At 41.6% G+C, this 22195-nt stretch overlaps 2 protein-coding genes across 2 annotated transcripts; both read right to left on the bottom strand.

Moving 5' to 3' along the window:
* Positions 1–1025: 1025 nt before the first annotated feature.
* On the bottom strand, positions 1026–8840 carry LOC147798363 (acetylcholinesterase-like). Its single transcript, XM_087140465.1, has 9 exons — positions 8584–8840; positions 8057–8239; positions 5287–5446; positions 4289–4366; positions 4053–4171; positions 3318–3485; positions 2194–2825; positions 1799–1962; positions 1026–1676 (listed from the first exon to the last, which is right to left on the bottom strand). The coding sequence occupies exons 1-9, from the start codon at positions 8737–8739 to the stop codon at positions 1555–1557; spliced, it is 1782 nt and encodes a 593-aa protein (XP_086996591.1). The 5' UTR covers positions 8740–8840; the 3' UTR covers positions 1026–1554.
* Positions 8841–10331: 1491 nt separating this feature from the next.
* LOC110987299 (cholinesterase-like) lies at positions 10332–20941 on the bottom strand. The gene is made up of 11 exons (XM_022249901.2): positions 20364–20941; positions 19925–20080; positions 19003–19194; positions 17798–17960; positions 17124–17201; positions 16577–16695; positions 15663–15836; positions 14885–15057; positions 13830–14294; positions 12534–12703; positions 10332–12053 (listed from the first exon to the last, which is right to left on the bottom strand). The coding sequence occupies exons 2-11, from the start codon at positions 20069–20071 to the stop codon at positions 11953–11955; spliced, it is 1782 nt and encodes a 593-aa protein (XP_022105593.2). The 5' UTR covers positions 20072–20080; positions 20364–20941; the 3' UTR covers positions 10332–11952.
* Positions 20942–22195: the final 1254 nt, after the last annotated feature.

Here is a 22195-nt window from a genome sequence, read left to right as displayed (position 1 = left end):
TGTTTTTGATCTCCATTTTAAATATTTTAAATTAATTAATAAATTTCGACTGATGAAAGTTCAAATGTAACGTTCAAGTCCACTTGCTTCTGTTTGGCACTTGGAAAATGTAGGATGGAATTAAAAACAGTCTTCCCCTCAACAAAACAAACAAGCTTTGTTGAAATGTGGCATTCCTGTTTGTTCCAATTAGCAATCTAAAACCAAATCTCACTGTATTTCACCCTAAAGATACATCTGAAAACGATGCGCCGAATACAGCAAGACTTATGAAACTATTGAAATATTCGCTGCGGCGGGATATCAATTTCAAGCCGCTGCAAGATCTTATAACTCGCCAAGGCGAGATAGTAACTCGAAAAAAAAACTTTTTGCAAGTGGCCATTATACGCTTCCGTAAGAACTAAATCTGGGGGCGCCAAAATTATATTTGGGGGACCAAAAATTGTTTGAAATGTCTTTATGTAATATTTCAGGGCCTTTTGGAGGGGTTGAGACTACATTTTAGTCTTTCTACACGCTTTTGGAAGGAAGGGGTTTGATCAAGACAAGATCGCCTTTCTCTCATTATGTTTGCTCCTTTTGGGGGCATGGACCTCGATGGCCATCATCCACCCCCCCGCAGTCCGACTTTGGCCAATTATTGATTCATTGACAACATCTACGATTTTGAGGGTTTCCTAAAAAGAAAGACAAAGGTGCTTTCCTGTCAGTTATTGACCAGAAGGGTGCTAAAGATGCGATTATTACCAGCTGATGTGGAATGATACATCTTAGACGATAAAATAAATATTATTTTGAAAACTGATTCAAAATTCGGTGACAGTTCATTTTTGTTCCATAGCCTTCGCCGCCTGACTCTCCTGTGTCCTATAGTAACATCGGTTTCTGTAGTTTAGATACAACATTCAAGAATATCGAGTCCAATTTTTACCAAGATCTACCATTTCGTCAGCGAGCTCCTTTCCAAAAGTTTACAGGATTTTAATGCTCAAACTACAAAATGACTGATACCAGATGCTGACTCTATTCTTGACGTTTATTTGGGCAAGTGGTTCGATAAACAACCAAACTAGGTTACATTACTAAAATGTGATTATGTCATCAACGTTAATTGCAAGAGCATTTGGGAGCTGTAACTCCCATTAAATTCAACTGCAACATAAATTTGTTGTTCACGTGTCACCGGTAAGGATGAAATGTGTCATTTGCCGTCTCTTCATAACTTAATTCATTCACTAATACGGCCGTTTCACAAGAGTGCGCCACCAAGAGTTTGCAGCGCGTTCGCCTATCACAATGCACGAAATCTATCGACCCAATGCGCGTTTGGAAAGGGTATACAACTTTCGCGCATTATGACTGGCCAACATGTTGCAAACTCTTGGTGGCGCACTATTGTGAATCACCCGTACTGTTTTTAACTCGAGTAGTTTTCATTGCTATTAAGCTTCCTGTGTGTTTTCACATAACTCAGAATTTAGACTGCAACACGGTTCGAAATTTATGGAACGTTAAATGTCTTAAATTTCTGTCATCGGCAGGTTAGACTTTTCACGAGTCACTCTTTTCTTGGCGTATGTACAACCCGTTTTCGTCGAACTGGGCCTTACACTGCTCTACCAGGTTGAATACCTCAAAGAAGGCCTCAATGCCCCGGGTGGGATCCGAAATCACTGCAGAGAAAAACCCAAAATGTTTATTCCTTCAGTCTAGGATGTGAAAGATTTGAACGATTCGTCAGGAAAGTCAGACACTAATGAAAGAGAATATACAAATGAAACTGCCAAATACGAACCATCAGAGCGAGTGACGAGTTTAGGGATGTCATTGGTCCAAAAGGATACGTAGTCCTGGCGGATACCACCGCTCTTGGTCGGAAAATAGACGGAGATATCCTTGTATTGCTTCTTGTCTAGATTGTACTCCGGCCAGTCGGGTACAACGCCATCGTTGGGTGAACTGATAAAGAGGAAATATTTGAGAGTAAACAGGAGGGTTAAATGTATATCAAATCAAATGTATATCAAATGAAGAGGCGCCGTTTTCCCTGATCGCGACATTTTGGCTAGGCCTATGGATGTAGATTTTATGGACCCATTTTCGGCTTCAGTTTCTACAACGGCGAATTTTATTTCGCCTCTATTTTTTAAATTGAGGGGAAAGTTTAGAGCGTGCTCTGCAATTTCTTACCCTGTCTTCGCAAAGTTGGTCCAGTATTTCATGATAGTGTTGGACATCATCCTCTCCTCAGGCAGTGGTTTTGTGCTCTTGTAGAACACTTTGGGAATCCAGGCATTGCCGAAGACAAATGGAAGGTCATCCGCGTGGATGGCACCCACCCACTTGGGGCCTAGGAAGAAGATGTGAAAGATAGAGACGGTTGGTGTATGCGTCATCTGGTACATGTAGACCTTGTTGCCTTCCCGTAGGTGAGCCTGAGCTGTGACCTCAGTGGGGACTATCCAGATGTAGTCCGTCATGATCCTGATGAAGTTATCTAGGTAATCGGAGGCGGGATCAGCGGCTTGGCTGTCGCTGACGTAGCGGGTCTCGATTGCCTGTTTCATAGCGGTATTGTTGGCCACGTCACCGTAGTTGTAGATCCAGCCAGGATAAGTCTTCAAAAACTCGTCGTGGCTCATGGGCGGGGCCTTGGAAGCGAAGAAAGAAAAGAGGTTCTCGACCAAGGCCACTAGGGAGCCCTCGTCTTGCATTGTCCCAATCAGTATGTCGAGTTTCTGGAAGTCGCCTGCGGCCAAGATGTTCTCTGGCTTGTCGTGCAGAAAGGATCCATCCACCACGGGCAGGTAAGCCAAACCAACCTGAGATACGTCAGACGAATGTTTATTATTTTTTCACATAACTATGCGTGGAAGTCATTAAACTCGTTCAGGTGACACAAGCTGTCATTCGGACAGATGCCCGCATTTCAGTGGTACCTTTGGACTCGGGTGCAGTACACTTTTATGATGTACTTACGGACATGAATATATATCTTACAGACGCTCAAATTGGTGGTATCAGAAAGTATACCCAAGAGCGAGTAATCAAACAAGTTACAGCTTTATTCTTTAAAGTTTTCCCCTTTAAAGGGTTACCTGTATTGAAGCTCCAAAAGTCTATTTTAGCCACGAGAGTGAACGAAGTATCATATTTTGTTCCTTGCTCTATGGTTAGACACGTGTGAAACGTAACATGAAATTTAGAAAAGAAACTGGGAGAAGTGTTAAAGCCCTATTCCTTACAGATCCTGGAGTCTAGCAACCACAGAACACCTACTTATTTATTCAACTCCTCAGTTCTTATACACTGACCTTATAGGCAACAGATCGCAACTCTCTCGCCGGCAACGCCTGCAAACAGGAGATCATTTCGGCAGTGGTGCCCGTAGGACAGCCCGCCTTCAACCCCACTTCCTTCGCCTGATTTTTGGCGTAGTCGAGAGAGCGTTGGTAGGCAAAGAACGACGTCGACGTACCGCTCTGTTTGGGGGAAACGAATAACATTATTGGCAGGTGAAAAACTGAGCTTTCGAAGACGAAAGAGAATTCCATGTGCAGCAAAATGAAAGTGCTCAAATCACAGGGGCAGTCTACTTTTTTGCATTTATTTTGTTATAGGCTATTTCTCGTGACGTGAAACAAATGGACCAAGATATATATCATGCAGGTGAATGGGGGAGTTACATCCTCCAAATATGCACAGCAAAAAAGTAATAACACAGCGGGCAACATTCAAGTACGTGCCCATTATGCATGACTTCTCTTAGATGCTTGCATCCTGCAAAGTTCCGTCCGTAATTATCAAGACTCAAAATCAGATTGAAAGCCGTAGGCCTGCGGCATTGAATGCCTTATACATGTTCAGGTTTTTTGACACGTTGGTTTTAGGTTTTATGGCATAGGCCCACATAGGCCTTAATTTTTTGTATGCCCCGAGACATTTTAAGACCCCACTGTTACAGCACCTATTGTGCCTATTTGTCGGATAACCTGACCGATAACCTGGTACATACACCAATACACACAAAGGAGGTCTGATTTTCCTACCTGCATGATTGCTCGTTTGAAGAGACCTCTGCTGTGCTTTGACACGAGGTGAAAACTGACGCTGGCACCGCCAGCACTCTCGCCAAAGATGGTGATGTTGTCGGGGTCTCCGCCAAATCCTGTGAAATTTCCATAAATTTTGTAACAATTATGTTGATCTGAATTTATAAAGCAATTGTAATTTTATGTGATTCTTCTGTGAAATTCTTGTTGAAAGAAGTTCGCAACCAACTTACTTTGAATGTTGTCCTTGACCCACTTCAGAGCCAAGACTTGATCCAGCAAGCCAACGTTACCAGGAGCCGCGCTGTCGCCTGCCAAGAAAAGCAATACCAGGTGGTTTCTAAACATCGATGCATCGGGGATTCAGGTTTTAAATTACTTCAAGAACAAGACTAGTGTGCATGCAGCATGGAGCTGTGTCATCAAGAACCTTTCATTGATAACTTTCTGTTCAATGAAATGAAAAAGGCTAACATCTGATAAAGAGTTTCGAAATAATCATCCAGTTATATATAACGGTTTTGCCCTTACCCAACGTATATTAATAAGCACTGTACGCTCAGTGCTTGTCCGAGAGCTTGCGAAAAAACCTCACAAGCTTACTCGGGTGGGACTCGAACCCACGACCTCCTGCTTACTAGTGCAGATGTCTTAACCACTCGACCACCGAGCTTGCCGGGGTCGGCTGGCCGGTCCGAGTCAAATGAAGCAGCGGGTACCGCGAACTATGCACTAGTAAGCAGGAGGTCGTGGGCTCGAGTCCCACCCGAGTAAGCTTGTGAGGTTTTTTCGCAAGCTCTCGGACAAGCACTGAGCATACAGTGCTTATTAATATACGTTGGGTAAGGGCAAAACCGTTATATATAATTAAAATCTCCCCAACGCAAAAATACATCTTAAAAATAATCATCCAGTATCAAATTTTAATGCATATTCATGACACTCTTGCCCTTGGATTGGGACGGAAGAAAAGAAGAAAACATCAAGATATCCACCTACGTTTAACGTTCTTTTCTGACGTTCAAAGGTCGAATGATGTAAAAAAAAATAGTTAAGTCTAGCTGTTGTTGACTTTTCTTAACTGTTCTTTCTAAGTGAGTTTACGGGACGCATAGTAGACAGCGAAAGGAAATCTTTCATCTTTTGATGAATCCAAAAACCACGAAAGGAAATTCTAGTTTTTTTTAATCCAAGTGATTTCTTTCAGAAAGTGCCAAAGAAAAACACTGACCGGTTGAAAGGAAGCCGAACGGCCCTAGACGGTAGTTGATCGCAACATAGATGACATCACCTACGGCTGAGATGGGTTGGCCTAAGTATTCCGGCATTGACCCGTAGCCAAAGAAAAAGGCACCGCCGTGAATAAAGACCATGACCGCGGCAGTCTTGGACTGCACGTATTTGTAGGAAAAGGAAAGAGCACTAACATTAGATTAAGAATAACGGCTGTAAGCTCTACACAAATTCAGAATCGCACAGGCACAGAAACATTTCTCAACTTTAGGGAAATGATCAGCAAATGAAACAGGAAATTGTAACACATTGATGACACTGCCTATCGCTACAGTGTAGAGTATTCTTTACGTTTTTCCACACTGAAACACAAAGCCACTTGAGTCTTATGTAATTTTTCATCACTTCGACAATTCCAGACAAAATCTTGTACCTTGTAGTCGTAACCTTCGAACGGTCTACCAGGGACTATACTGGAAGTTGACGAGAGTGACGCAGCAACTGATTTTGGGGTTTGAATCTTGTGTTGGAAAGAGGGTTTAAAAACTGTAGGGGTGGTTTTATCCGCTGGATCATGAGTTAACTTATACCAGAGTCTGAAGGCTTTGGGGAAAAATGGCTGAGTGTGGGGGTTAGATGTGTGATAATGGATTTTAATTAAACTGTTTGTGACTTCTTAGGAACCTGGTCAGCTTAAGTTTGATGTACAAGTTAGCGTCAATGTCAATCTCCTGGTTAAGTATCTTGTGAAAGGTTACGAGTCTCTGTATTTGGCGTCTAGTCTCGAGCATCTTGGATTCATTGGATGTAGGTTAAAAATGATCGGACACGAACCTGGCAACTCGTTTTTGCACCTAATGAAGTTTTTCTTGGTGCCTGGGTTCCATGCAGCAGAGGCGTATTCAAGATGTGGTTGGACAATAAAAGTCTGTTATGTTTTCCTTAACTGTTTTGGAACATTGGCTGAAATTTCTTTGGACGAAGTTATGCATTTTGGTGGCTTTGGTTGAGGTCTGCTTGTTCCATTTCAAATCATTTTGCATTATTACACCGAGGTACTTGTCATGAGTAACTTCCTCCAGGGTTCTCGAAGCATTTTGCTGTTGGCTGTGCCTGGTTGAAAACTTGACGCTTCCTTGAAATTCTCATTACCTTACACTTTGAGGCCTTGAATTTCATACCCCTCTGATTAGACCATTTACCACACTATCAAGATCAGATTGTAGGGATCTTTCATCTACCAGCAAACTTATGGTCTTATGTAAGATGCAGTCATCTGCAAATAGTCTTGTAGATGATTCAACAGTTTGTGCGATGTCATTAATGAAGAGAATACAACGATTCGGACCTAGCAGCGTGCCGTGAGGTACACCACTCAGCACAGGTTTCTATGGCGAAGCTTTACCATTTACCATGGCTCTTTGCACACGATTTGGCGCTAGTGTGGTACGACATCAAATGCTTACTGAAATCTGGTATTGCGATATCTGTAGTCAGGTGATTGTCATGGTTTGTAGTCAAGTCGTGCAGGGTGGTGATGAGCTAGGTGACACATGACTGGGATCTTCTAAAGGCATGCTGAGCATCTGAGAACATACTATGGGCTGAAACGAACTTCATAATCTGGCTGTCGGTGATGTGCTCCATCAATTTACAACAGATGCCGGTTAAACTAATCGGCTGGTAATTTACTGGATCCGATTTGGACCCTTTCTTAAAGATGCGCGAGACATTAGCTCTTCTGCAGTCATCTGGAGGAACAATCTGATCAAAACTCCGCCGAAAGAAGAACTGTGACGCAGGTGCCAGCTCTGCTGAAGCAATCTTCAAAGCTGCATTGGTAGTTCATCTGTTCCAATAGCTTGGTTAACTTGGATAGAAGAGAGCAGTTTATCTGCTCCATTAGTAGTGATTTCTATGTCAGGTAAAGGGCTGGGTGAAAGCGTAGGTAAAATTAGGAAAGCACTTTGGAATTGATCGGCCAATTTCTCAGCTTTTGAACAATGGTTCGGTCCCCTGTCTTTAAAGTCTGGATACCAACGTTGTCTTTCCTCCCGGATCTGATGTAGCTCCAGAACTTCTTCGAATCATCGGGAGATGAGAAGTCGGATACATAATCTCTATGCGCCATATGGAGCTCTTTATCAACGTCACTTCAAATTTTCTTAAACTCATCCCATTGTTGTTTGCAGTTAGTTTTAACAGCTGTCGCATGATAATGGTCTTTTCTTCAGCAAAGTTTCAGTACCTCTGTGTGAACCATGGAGGACTTTGTTTGCCTTTAATTTGTTTACTAGGAACATGTTTCTGAACAAGATTTGTGACGGCACTTTCAAAGGTACTCCAGTTTTCATATTTACAGTCTTCTCGCCCGGGCTGCTTCCTAGAATCTCACCAGTAAACTTATGGGCAACTTCTTAGAATTTTTGCTCATCAAACTTGTTCCAAAGAAGCACAGTTCTCGGTGGGTTCATAGGCACTGAAGTCCGAGTTTGCATTTCAGTCATGACAATACTATGATCAGAAAAGGGGGTCAGTAGGTAAATAGTTTCCAAACTAGGCTTGGAATACTGAATCCCCTCTATGATTTAGGGTGATTAAGACTCTTGCTTGATCTTACTGAAACTATCATCCAACAAGTCGAGGTCTTCTTTCTCAGAACTAGGCGATATAATAACTTCCAATAAAGACATTTTCAGATCCCAATTGGAGTTGGCACCATATCTGTTCAGAAAATGAACCCCATCAGTCAAAAACTGAAAACTTACTACGGTGTGAGGGCGATAGACGTCGAGGAACAAGCAGTCCTCGTCCATGCCACTAAACGAGATGAAGTATTGGATGCAGGCAGGGCCGTGACGGGCTGCGTTGAGAGTACCACTCCAGGAGTTGACGGGTACCGGGGGCTGGAAACGTCGGTGCCCCACAGGTGGCTCGGCATACGGAATGCCCTGACAGGAACAAGATGGTTTTGAGAAACACCAAACAGAAAACAACTGTATATTTTGATTTCCTACAGACAAGTTAAGATAAAGCCTTTAGAAATAAACAGAGCTTTCCTACGCTAATTTTTGAAAAAGTAATCTGTGTTTTACAGAGGGCGCTTACAAATGTTAAGTACCTTGTGTGTATGGCAGTAAAAATGACAAAAAGATGTTGAACTCAGTTGCAGGAAATACTTGTTATTTAAAAAAACAATATACACATATCTATACAAAAGGTTCTGACAACAACTAAAAGCCCTTTAATAAAGAAGAAATATTACAGCTTTAATGGATTTCTGCTTAACACTTACCCTGTAGATGTCAATCTCCTTGTCCACCTTCAGATATTTATCTTCCTTGAAAGTTTCCGTAACTCCTTCGATTCTACCATTCCGGGTCTGGATGAGTGGCCCGGCCATCGCAGCGCCGGCCAGGGCCAGCAGGCAAGTAAACACGCACAAATTCATCTTCGTCCGAGGTTCGGTGCGACGGATAAAAAACTGCACTTACACAACCTTTGCTTTGTGGCGAGTACACCCCTCAAATTTACCCATTATTAAAACAAGATTTTGCAATTTGTTATAACGTTTATGATGTCGGTTATCAGTAGTCAGATGACCCCCGAAACCCTACTTCTTCTCTCTCGCTATCAGAAAAAGATGAAGTGCTTCAACTGCCAATCATAGGATGATTGTGGGACCTGTCTCTCATTTCATTTCAGACCTGTCAGTGTTATGGTAATCTTGATCTTGGTAATCTTGGTAATGGTAATCTTGTGCAATGAGCACAAATCAGAAACTATTTCACAGGCCATTTATAATGAAAAAGGTTTTGCATAAGAAAGATACATATGAAAATGTAATAACCCAGTTTTGCCCCCACCTCTTCACTGCAATTTCTACTCTAAACACTTAACATTAAATTTATTTTCCAAGAAATTCCATTTTTATACACTTTTGAGTTTGCATGGCCCGTTGTGGGGCTGATTTGAAGGCAAATCGAAGGAGGCTTCTGTTCATCATGCGGCCATCAGCGAATCACTGCAAGGAGCAACGTGGGGTGAAACTTCCAAGGGAACTTTGGGGTGCTCACATTTCTTTAACGGGGTACTTAAGGCAAACTAACTGCAGGGTGAATGCAGCTTTTGTGCGTCTCATGATTTCAAACTAGCGGGGGTGCAGTACCAAGTGGCACACCCAAGATTTGTCGTGGGGGGGGGCTCGAGCTGGAATATACCCACCCAAATAGCTCACGATGCTGAAATCCCCACTCCGGTTGCTCCACCGTGCTGACCCAATTGAAATCTTGAGGTGAGAGCATTTGGGAATGGCGGATATCTGCTGGGGAATACGCGCTCTTCCTTCGGTCCACCGGAGTTTAGGCCAATGAAATTTGATTTACTGTTTCTCGTCAGAGGCTTTTCAAATTGAGATGTGTTTTTGTATTTGTATTTTCATTATTCCTTTTTTTACATTCAAAAGAATGCCCTTTTCACGCGCATAAAAAAGATATTCGGTGCCCCACGAGGCTGACAAGCCCACAGGCATTCGGGCTCTGGATTTTTGGTGTGTTCTGATGACTGGAATTGCTGAAACGTAACTTTCGATGTTGGGAATTAGATTTTCCATCAGGTTTAGCCAATTTCGTTTGAACAATAAATGAATAATGATTTTTTATATGTGAGGCCAACATCACATGCGGGCACTGACGAGAAACAATAAATCTAATTTCATTAGCCTAAGCCCTGCAGCGAAGTAATTTGTACAACTTACTGGAAGCAACTATCAGTCGCGGAACAAGGGCACAAATTTCTGAGGGAGGCACCAGGAGGTGCACAACCGTTTTCCAGAAGAGTACTGAAAGCAAATTAGCTGTGGTCTCTATAGGTTGTGTAAGTTTAAAATTTCAAATGAAGACACCAGAGAGGGGGACACGAACTTTGGCAGGAGGAATGTGCCCCCCCCCATGATGCCACGGGAAACACTTTTTAGAAGGTCATTCGCAAACACGAAGAATAATGAAGACACAGTACAGGAAAAAGAAACATCACTTAAGGGGATACAATAACCCATTTCAAATTTTTACTCCTGAAAAAATCCATGGCAGGTTGGTGCGGATAAGGGGGCTTTACAGCTGTTCATTTTCTCACAGAATGTTACAATTCTGTCAACCAGCCCCAACTTTGAAATTAGTTGATTGGCAGGTCGGAGAGATTAACGCACGTCCACTTTTTTATCAGCCCGTTCCATAATTTCAGAAACAAATATTTGGCTTAATCTTCAAATACAATACCCAAAACTACAAAAAATACTTAGATTGCAGATATTATTGACGCACAAAATCTCGATCTTGAAAACGCATTTGATGGAAGTTTTCATAGCTTCATAGAATCAATTTTCATAAATAACTCTTATAATTGAACAAAGATAAAACGTAACACAGACTATTCACCAGCTAAATCAAGCAAAGAAAACACAACTCATGGTTGTACAATCATCTTAAATAGGCATTGGTAAAATTATGGACAAATGTGATTCTTTCTCTTGCCTCAAAAATATTCTTATTAATATTAGTTAATCTTACTTAATATTATTTTCTTCTTTCATTATTCAGTGCTGTAAAGATAATCTTGACTAATACTGAAGACTGAGCGACCATTCTCGGTGACACTTTGGGGTCGTTTTTCAACACTCAACTTCGTCTTTATTTCAGGCTTCATCTCCAAATCCATTCCCGATTGTAGGCTTGAAACATTTCAAATTAATTGCAGTACTACGATATTTGCTCTTCTGCACCATTATTTGAAACTCCACTGGTACTATCAGACTTAATATTGAGCTAACAACTCCAAAGTCAGGTGGTAAACAACCAGACGAAGCATGAAACGATGACGAAGTTGAGTACTGGAAAACAGCCTTGGCGACTGGTTCGACTAATTGGGGCCAAGCTGGATTATATTCATAGACTGCACTCGTGAGCATCAGGGGAGGGAAGGGGCATCTCTCCCCATAAAAAAAGAATTTACAAAGAAGGATAAAAAGAAAGGAAAAGAAAATGAGAGGATAGGGACAGAAAATCATCAAGTTGCTTAAAATACCCAGGAACTGACCATTTCTGCTGTTTATGGTTAACAGTTTACTGCTGAAGAGTGTTTTCCTCCTTCGAAAAAAAAATAATAATCCTTAACCCCGACAACCTCCCTGGAAAAAATCTGCTGATCCATGACTGCAGTAGCTATACAGATTTTACATGGAGCAATAACTACATATACAAAAAGCATTTGAGTCTGCATTAATTATTTCACCAGGAAAAAACTGAAAGCAATAGTGACCAGCCATATCGTCTGAAATGTTTTTTTTAGTTCCAATGCCCGGTCCTCAGTTGATTTAAACTCGGTAAAACTTTGTAGACTCAGTGCTTTGAAAATTCGTGAACAAATTGACTTACTGTTCCTAATGACGAAGACTGCTTTGAGTATCAAACTAGCCTATCTGCCAGAAATGGCACCATTGAAGTAGAACGAGAACACAAGAACATTTTTCTCCACAAAAACTACCTTCTGTTCTCTACCCAGCATCAGAGTAATTCTTGCAAGTCTGTCGGGACCTTTTGGTCAATAAACAAACTTTATCTTCTCAATGCTTCCTTTGAATTTTCCTGTCTTACATGACACCCATGCCTTACTTGAAGTCCTGGAAAGCTGTCAACCAGCTCGGCATGTCCTGGTTCCTCCATCGATCGACTTCTACGGCCCATTCCTCCTCCAGTGCAGTACTGTTGGCTGTTTGCAACAAGACACCAAAATCAGTAGGCGAGTAGAGAAAGCAAGTTTTTCTCTACTCGCCTTCAAAATCCGCTAACAAAACAGAAACTCTGCCTTGAATAGCCATCAAAGACAACTTTAAATAGAGAAAGTGCCTTTTCCAACAGCATGTTAAGGTCCCTTTGTCCTCTCTATCCCAAAGAAACAAATTCTGGCTACTGCCCCCCCCCATTATCTGGCATCTGCTACCTCCTCTTTCCTGCTGAAGAACAAACCCAAATTATAACATCTCAATAAAAAAGAAAAGCATTAACAGCTAACATTTAACCAAGAATTACATAGAAAGGTTCAGGGAAACATCAAATGGGAGAAGTCCGAGTTTTGGCATCCACAATCTCTTCAGCCCTGAACTCTCTCCAATTTAAACAGTTAGATAAGTAAATTGTGTTCCCTGTTAACTGTTTATATCCAGGAACGGATAAAACAAAAAAATATCACCTGTGAAAGCCGCCAGCTTGGGTATGTAAGAGTTCCAGAAGGCGCATTCGTTAGCTTTGAGGGACCTTCCATTCTTCATGTCAGGGGACAACTCCTTGTAAACCGGTGATGCTGGGGGCCAGTACGGGGTCCAGGAATTGGCAGAAGGTAAAGAACTACCATCGGGATTTCTAGATGTGAGGAGGGTTTCACCAAATGTAAGAATTTAAGTTCAAGGTATGACTGACGTTAAAACTAAATACTGAATGTTATCTTGTATGCAATATTAAGAATGCTCATCTCTTGCCTGGGGGTGCTACAGGGGCCAGAAACCCCCCCCTCCCCGGCTAGCAGTTGGCCTTCCCCATAAAAATCAAAATTATCAATTTTTCTTGTGATGTGCCCTCCTGCCAGCAGGCCTACTGTGGCCTGCCCCTTATGCTTGAGACTGGTGACAGGGCTGGCTTTTTTGGCTTTTCATGAATTTCATTCAGCTATCTCATAGAAAACCTTTTGAGTCGGAAAATCAAAACAATTTTGAAAATTACAACTTTTCAACAAATAAAAATTGACATCGTAATGCTATGTACCTGTTCCAAGAAGTCATATTCCAATCTCCTTATGTGGAGATTGGCGCGTGCCTAGCACACACTGCATGAGGTGGCATAGAACATGATGAGCCAGCCAGTGCTTTATAACTCATGTAACACCTGCCACGTGACAGCCATGCGACTGGGGCTCGACCGATAGGAATGCCTAAACTGTCTTAGGTATTTTTGTATCCGACTTTCTTGACAACCCTCTCCCTGTCAAAAGCCATGAACCAAAATACATCTACTGTGTAATCAATGATTCAGCGAAATGAGAATCAGCCATCATAAATACAGTAATTATAACAATAATGTTGCATGTGCTTTCGTTTTTGGAATAAGCTAAATACCACATTCCCAGTAGGGAAAAGCAGTACCAATAGTGCGAGCATGCTCTAAGTCATAACAAGGTGTTCCTGAGATTGCATGTGTGCATGTAGTTACAGGTTAATGATAGGGTGTGTCAGTTTGCTATTCCAATTGGAATTCTACACCATAATTATTGTTGGGGGGGGGGGTAAGGGCCCCCCAGAAAAAAAGAAACAAACAAATGGGAGAAAGGCAACAAAAGTCCCGGATTAACTTAAAAACCACCTCAAATTAATCCCCTTTCAATTTTGACTGTTAGTTGCTGCGGGTTACTGCTTTAAAATCCCGGAAAATATCCTGGAGATTCCCCAATTTTCAACAGGGCCACTTTTGAGCCTGTCAGTTCCTACATGCTCACCCAGTCTTGATGAAGTTCGTCCAGTAAGTGGCCATCTGTATCCCAAGCTGCTTGTCTACCGCTGGCTGAGAGAAAAGTCTATCAGGGTTAAGCCCAAACATGAAGAGAAAAGGAATATCCTCTGCGTGGCCCACACCTAGCCACTTGGGCCCCAGCCCACCAAGGCTGACTAGAGACTTTGTTGGGACGTGCGTCAGGTGGTACATGTAGACAGTGCGGTTGTCGCTCGCTATGGCTGACCGCGCGAAGGCATCCGTCGGGCAGGCAAATGCCATGTCGGTCATAATAGCCACAAACGACTGAAAGTGGTCGGCTGTTGCGTTATCTGCCACGGACCAGTCGAGGTACTGCTGCTCCATAGCACTCAACAGTAATGGGCGGTTGTAGCTGTAGGTGTACAATGGAAGTAACTCTCGAAAATCCCGCAGGGGAATTTTAGGGGCTTCATCAGCATTTAAATAGTCCCTGTCAGAAGAAAAGGATAACAAGTAAAAACAAGGAAAAGATTCAAATAATGCTGAAAATGTAGTCTCCTGTGGTCTCATATTGCTTTTTAAAAACTTGGCAGGAAGGTCGGTCTTAACTGCTTCATTTGTGGCAAACACCGTGAAACCTCTGTTCATGTCTTTTTGATTGTGAATGTGTCACTCTAATTCTGTCCGACCCCCCCCTGTATTATTCATTCTAAACACAAAGTAAATTTCCAGATTGGTCATCTGAAATTCTATTTGTTTTCTCTCAAAACAAATTCCTATGTATTATGTTTACAGGTGTACATTTCAAGCCAAAATTCCTTCCTTTAATGGTTTGAAATCATTCTCGAAAGATCAATATGGTATGAATGTGGGACAGCAAGGAGAAATCGATGTCTTGCTGTTCATTTCAAGAAATGGACATTTTTAGGTTAACTGTACATTCATCCGTTGTAATGATAACCTTCAATTTTTGTCTCCTCAACCCATTTTTTAACCACTTCAACAATCTGAAGTGTTACAACTTTTCCTCTCTATTATTCCATTAATCCATTTCCCCTGTTGCCCCACCCAACGTCTTACCTCAAATAAGCTCGCAATGCAAAAAGTGTTCCCTCATCCCGATTTGAGCCCATCAGGAGATTGCCCGGGTTGAGGGAGCCCCTCTGCAACAAAACCTCGGGCTGATCCGGGATGAAGTCTTTGTCTATGACTGGCTTGAATGGGAGGTCATTGAAGACTGTGTCTGACAGCAACTGGCCAATAGAAAAGAATTGAAAAAGAATTGGAGGCTATAATGTGGCACTTCTGACTTCATGGGAATTCAGTAACAGAGCCATCACTTATGGTGACCTAGATTTCAAAAGGAGTAACATTTGTCTAACATATGAATAACCTCTTGGTGGGTAACAGATCACATCGTGAATGATTCATCCAAATGCACAGCACAGCTGCACTACAAATGGAATGTTTTTTCCTGCAGGTACATGGAATGATCAACGTTCCATCCATCCACAGTCACAAGATATTTCTGAGCTTGGAGGTGATGCAGTGATTTACGTAGGCAGATTTTTCAAAATTGATTCAGGCCTTGTGAGAAACAAACAATGAATGTTTGATACTTGTGCAATGTAAAGAATAATTCCACAAGGTTACTGACAAAAAGTTCCATTCCCTTTGGTTTTGCCCCATGGAATGGAACATTTCACTAACCACTGAACTCATAAATATTATTTGTATGTTGCATGACACAAAGGTATCAAAGGCCTACATACTTCATGCACAGACGTTTCTGACCTACACTTTTTGGGCCTTTTCTAGATGCTCTACTGGCCAGTGGACACTAATCGTACGCCATTACCTGTCTCTCTTGAGCGTTGAGAGTTCTCTCTGGCGTTTGACGGAGACAGGCCACCATCTCTATGTTGGAGTCTGTCGGGCACTCGACACGACGCGCCAGGTCCTTGGCCATCACGAGACTCCGCTTGCTGTTCAGACTGGAGTCAATGGCCCACGGAGACAAGACATTACCACTCTGTTAGAAAAATGCATGAAGGAAAGAAACATAGAATGCATGACTCATTGACTGTTGAAGTGTTATTTAACACTGACAGACCATTGAAAAATGCAGACGATGATAGAGCAAAATATCTAAATAATCCCAAACATATGACCGAAATCAACTGAAGATTCTAAATATCTAAATGGACCAAAACTTAAACTGAAAAAAACTACTGAAACTGCAACAGTGTGTAATAAGTGGACCTCAGGGGAAAATAAGTGATATGGAAATCAGTGACTTTATAGCAGACAGGACTGAAGCAAGGTGCATCACCAAAGAAGTGGGAGAGAAATACTTAAGTTATCTCTTCACTGCTGCAGTCTGCTTGCTCAAATGCATGTGGCTTGTCCGAGTGGCAAAACTTTGAGGAGCGGCTTGCATTTGAATAAACATATGAGGATGCACTACTAAAAAAGGAAGTGAACATCTAAACTAAAACTTTATAAAAGGGGAGCTACTCCCATTAACAAAATGCATTTAAAATCTGACTGATTTTAAGCCTCATAAATGAAAAGAGGCTGACCTAAACCTGGAAATGCACTGTCCTGAAGGAAAGAGTGTCAGCTGGGCGGACAACCTGGTGTGAGATTAAAGCTGCAGCGACTAACAGAGATGGGTGGAGGAGAGATCTGGGGAGGAGTCATGTGCCACCTGGCAGCTGGCACAAAGTGGACATGTGAAAAAAGTATGATTTCTGGCTCTGCCACACTTACCTGCATGATCGCTTGGTGGAAGTAGCCCTTGCTGTGGGGGGACAGCAGATGGGCTGACACACTACCAGCCCCTGCGCTTTCCCCGACTATGGTCACTCTGGAAGGATCACCACCAAACACTGCAACGGAGAGAAGAGGGTGTGGTCATGAGTGATTTATATACAGCACATGAAGAAATCTCTGTCATCGGATTGATGGATTGGTCAGTGATCACTCACTGTGGAATAACTCTTACCATTGCAAAAATGGAAGTCCTATTCCATGATAAATACAATGCTTGATTCTGTGGTCATGAGAATTTTCTGAACTTGTAGATGATGCAGGACTTCTTCAGGCAGGGAAGTTTTCAGGATTAATTCAGGTAATGGGGCGGGAGCTTTTATAATAAGAATCTTAATGCTTTCTTTAGGGACATTGTCATCTCCACAGATTTGATTTGCTATCAGATTTTCCTCACATCCCAAATGGCTGGATCTTCATAATTTGTTGCCCTTCCAAAAACGCAGTACACTGATTACACTTCAAAAAAGCCCCTCTGTTTTCTAACCTGCAATGTTTTTCTTGACCCACTTTAACACTTCCAGCTGGTCCATTAGTCCATAGTTACCAGGAGACGCTGCATCCCCTGTAATTAGAATAATATGCCAAAAAGTGGAATCTTCCGAATGAAAAGAAGGGAATAGAAATTTAGTGTGGTCAATTATTGCCAAAGTAATCTGTTTGATAAAAATACATACAAAAAAACTTATGACAATTCTGGGTGTCAAGAAGACATTTAGGGGTCTAAAGTCAAAGTGAACAATTTTGGAAGGTAACTTTTTGAAACATTATTTTAGGAAATTCTACCTCGCACTATTTGAAAACATATATGGGTTTTGCTAAAATTTAAAATTTCTTGTGTGAAAGTGTCAACAGAATGTAAATAACTCCATCTCCATATGAAATTTAATATGTGCAAAGTTACCATTCTTTCCCCTGATTAGGGTACATCTTTTTTTTTTTCATTCTGTTGTTCTCATTTTGATTGACTTTAAAGGAGGTCAGTCAGGGAAAAACGGGGAATGCTTGCTTCTTCCGCGGAAATTCTTAAGATTATCACATTAAAAATATTCTCAACAGGAAATTTAAGATGGGGTCAGCTGCATAAACAATCAATCGGAGGCAAAAATCAGGGTCTGCTGGTAGTAAGAACCATCAAATTAATCACATACACCCTTATACCTGTTGAAAGAAATCCATACAGTCCAAGGCGATAGTTGGCGGAGACAAAGATCATATCATTGGCCAGAGCAACCAGAACAATTGGATCATAGGTTGGCGATGTGCTGAAACCATACTGGTATCCACCACCATGGAACCACACCATTACTGCTGCACCTTGCTTCTGAGAAGGAAATAAGGACAAAAACGTACAAGTTGAAAACAAGTCAAGTACAAGATGCTGCACTGTTTTGGTTCTGCAGGGGACCACACAATAGCAAATACACTTTTTCTTTGTGTAATGAAGCAAGTGTTGAGGCTAGATATTATCAAAGTTGGTGTATTTCAATCTTGTGTGTGGGGGTGGTGGAAATAAATAGGTCACACAAATTTCTTCCATTGGCCATTGTACCTGTGGGTTGTTTTTTGGAGAATGGAGGATGGCAGCATGGTTTTGGGAAAGGCTTTTGCAATGGCAATAATTATATTAATGTAGATCTATAGTAAAGATTGCGGTAACACCATGTATTTATCTCTTCTTTGAGTATGTGTGGTTCTGAGAAGAACCGGGGAATAACTCGACGTTTCGAACAGTGTAGAGATAAATACATGGTGTTACCCCAATCTTTACTATAGATCCAGTTTCTTTCACCATGAAAACCTTTAAGTCTTATATATTAATGTACTCAAATAGGAAATAAAAATGAAAAATTGACATTTCATTCAGCATTCAGACTACCCGTCTGAAGGCACTGTCAAAAGATTATGGAATTTTTTTTATTTCCAAACAAGAACTCTTCTTCAAAACTCTGCTTGGCAAGCATGAAGTGGATCATTACCCCTAGGGTGAAAAATCTGCAAATCTTCATACTCTATTTAAAGTATGTAGTGCCGGCGCGGCGGGTTCGGCTGGTGGAGGCGCCAGCTCGGACCCGCATGGAGCTGGCTGGCCCTGCTGGTATGCGAAAAGCCTATGGCTTTCCCGCCTCGCGCCTGCTCAGTCCCCACCTAGACATCTCATGTCTAGAGCTTGTGTGTGTGAGACAGCTTTTTGACTTTGTGAAAATAAACAGAGCAGTTTTGCCCAGAACGGCGATTTGCACCTGACTAAGTGGCTCTTGTCAGCGTCAGAGCCCATAGGCAGGACACGCTACAAGTAGCTTATGCTGTCCTTCTCTGCCCCCCCATAGGCTCTGAGTGACATCACAAAAATCTGCCTGACTTACTGCATTCTCTGGTGCATAGACATTGAGATAGAGGCAATCTTCACTGCTAGGTATGATGGGTTGAGCACAGCGATTACGCGCATAGGTGGCATTCCACACACCATTCCAAGGATGGCGTTCTTCAGGGGGTCTGAACCGCTTGGGTGGCTCAGCGTACGGGACGCCTTCGTAGACATCAATGTCTACATTAACCTGGTAATGAAACAAAGGCAGAAGATTCCATTGTGAGAGGATGCCAATGATATTTGAGCTGCAATCAATCCATCAAAATTCCCTATGAGTGCTTTTGGCTTGCGACCGGACTGATGAAAGGACTTTAAAGGTCTTGTGATAGACTTGACAACAGACCTGATACAAATCCATCGACACTGAAAACAGGAAATCACTGGAATCAAAACTGATAGGTCAATCTGCTGATTAATCAAATGATTGATTAACCCTCCTATGCAAAGATGCAATCTGCACCAAGTTGTCCTATCAGTCAAAACCAGTCAAACGACATAAGATATGTCTATGTACTGTAGAGGGAGAAGTGGAAGGAATCTGACTGTCTGTCACTGTTATTCAATCAATGTGTTACCTGATATATTTGACAAAGTTAAGATCAAGTTATCATCCGTCACCAAAATGCAATTTAACAAGTGAACCAGTTTTGAGCAAAGTGACAAGCTCTACACATGAAGGGCATCCATTTTGCATGAGTGGCCTGACTTGAAAAAGACTCCTGACGGACAAAGGTTGTTTATGAGAAATATGTGGCTCAATATCCAGATATACGTGACCAAACTACAGGAAGCGGCACAGAAAGAGTGAAATGACTCGTAAAGCATATTGAACCTTCAAGAATTCAGCCTACATTGCAGCCTAACAGTTGATCATTGTGCAAGAACAACTTATTTTGGACTATTGAGATTGCACTGACCCTTAAGTACAGCCGCTCCACAAAGTTTTCCGTTCTTCCCAGCAGCATCCCCTGTGACACATTGACCATAGGATCAGCCACCCCAATGTAGAATGAGGCAAGCAGCACAAATGGAGAAAAAATCACACCTTTAAAGGTGTCCATCATAAAGACAATCTGAAAGAAAATTAAATGCATTACAATCTGTTATAAGAATAATCAATTCTCTGTAAGTGATCACAATACATGTACGTTGAATTGAAGGAAGACGCATTCCATCTTCCCAGTTTTCAAGGCTCACAGGTGGAATGTACCTTTGAATCACTTTAGTTCAATTCCAAAGACAAAATACCAATGTTCTAAACCATTTTTCCACAATGATTCATCAATTTCTCCAGGCCAGTGGCTTAACAGCTTCGTGGTTGAAAAAGGAAGAATTTCAAAACATGTTTTGACTCACCTGACATACATGTACGTGCAACCATCCGACATCCGAAGGATTTTCTGAGAGTGCATGGTAATAAATAAAAGGTTGAGGAGGCTTTCTATTGGAGATGTTATCAGTTAAGGTAGGGATTTGGCGGTGATTACCTCTCTGGAATTGGTCACTTATCTTTGATTTTTTCTGTCTGTATGTAATTACAATGATAACTATCACTTTGTGTCATGGGGACAGACTATTTTTATAACACAGCAATATGTTAACACTGAGTGGGGTGATTTTAAAACAAATAGTGCCGTTTATGACAATGTTTTCAATATGATAGTGGGGCAACTGTGGATCAAGGCCTGGTTGTCAAGGGATGTGGTTCACGCTTTTCCTGTCAGAAAGCCAGTTATTGGTTTACACAGCTTGGCTATGTCTGAAATTGGGTTTGGTCTCAATGGCTTTGCATACAGTAGTAGAAGATAAGTCTCACCAAGTCCTGAACCGGATGAGAAAATGCACAATATCTAAAAAGCCCCATTTTCAGGTCACTTACCACTGAAACTGCATGCTGAAGTGTAATACCGAGCAAGGTTTCCGGCCAAAATGCCACTTAATGCACATGCACTTGGCTGACACTCACCAAATTTAGTTGTACAAGTAACTTTAAGGGCTCCAATCCGTAAATAATTAACAGCTTGAAGTATCACCTGTGGAACTCGCCATCACAACAGTATAACAATCATGCGCTGAAGCCTCTAATGTCTTGAAAGCAATGCTTTATTTCACAGTCAATATGCAATCTGTTACATTCAATTACCCTCTCCTAAAAAAACCCACACAACCCCCCATAAAAAGCCCTTCCCAAGAGTGATGAATTTGTTGCCATGACAATGTTTATCATTCAGAGCAAAACCAAGTCAAACCCCGGCAATAACTTGGTGAGACTTACTAAGATCACAGATTACACTTAACAATTCGATACCTGGAAGTCAATGCAACTTCCTTTTTTTTTTCCAGTGCCGCAGAAGAAAACCTTGAAAAAAAAAGTCTGCATGATGAAGATAGCCATTTGAAGGTCACAAAATCAAATGCGTATCAGAACGAGAACGCACTGAATGATGATTTTTACGGCTGTTTCTCTATCCTTCCTATTATGAATAGATATCAAAAGAGTGATGACATATGAATATGACCTCAAGTAAAATTTACCAAGGTTGCAGTTCACCAGAGTGACCAAGGCTTTGCTCCTACTTGTAATTTCTCCTGCATCATGTCCAAAATATAATCTTCATAAAAAAAATCACAGGCTGTGACCTTCTTTTGTCCACAACTGACGGAAGTGGTTTTGCTGGCTTAGTGGCAAGCTACTTTCTTATCTTGTGCCTGTGACAGAAAAAAAGGGAGTACCTTGACAATCTCAACCTGATGTGAAATGCTGAACTTTGAAAACTAGACAGAGTGCCCAAAGATGTACGAAAATCAATCCAAATTCAACCAAAGCCACACACAAACAACGCACCCCAAACTCAACATGATTCACATGACTTTGGATAAACCGCTGCTTTATCTGTGTTTCACAACTAATTGTGAGCAGACATGCAGTGCAATTTGGGTGGGGACATGTGTTTGTGTAATGCATCCCAAGGACAGAGTTGTTCAAAACATAGGTAATGCATATGCGACTTTAAAACAGAGTCAACTTGCTCTACTATGAAAAAGATAAACGCCATGATTTGAACAGAATTTTTTTTATCAAGTCACTGTTCACTGTCTAAACTATTACTTTTTTGAGGGATGTGTGTGGAGATGCATTTCTTCATAGACCTCATTCACACGGAAGCATCACAAACTTTCAATTATTC

This window comes from Acanthaster planci, linkage group LG08, assembly GCF_054643075.1.
Source record: "Acanthaster planci isolate LZ-2023a linkage group LG08, COTS_SCS, whole genome shotgun sequence".
NCBI lineage: Eukaryota > Metazoa > Echinodermata > Asteroidea > Valvatida > Acanthasteridae > Acanthaster > Acanthaster planci.
This window is presented reverse-complemented; position numbering and strand designations above follow the sequence as displayed.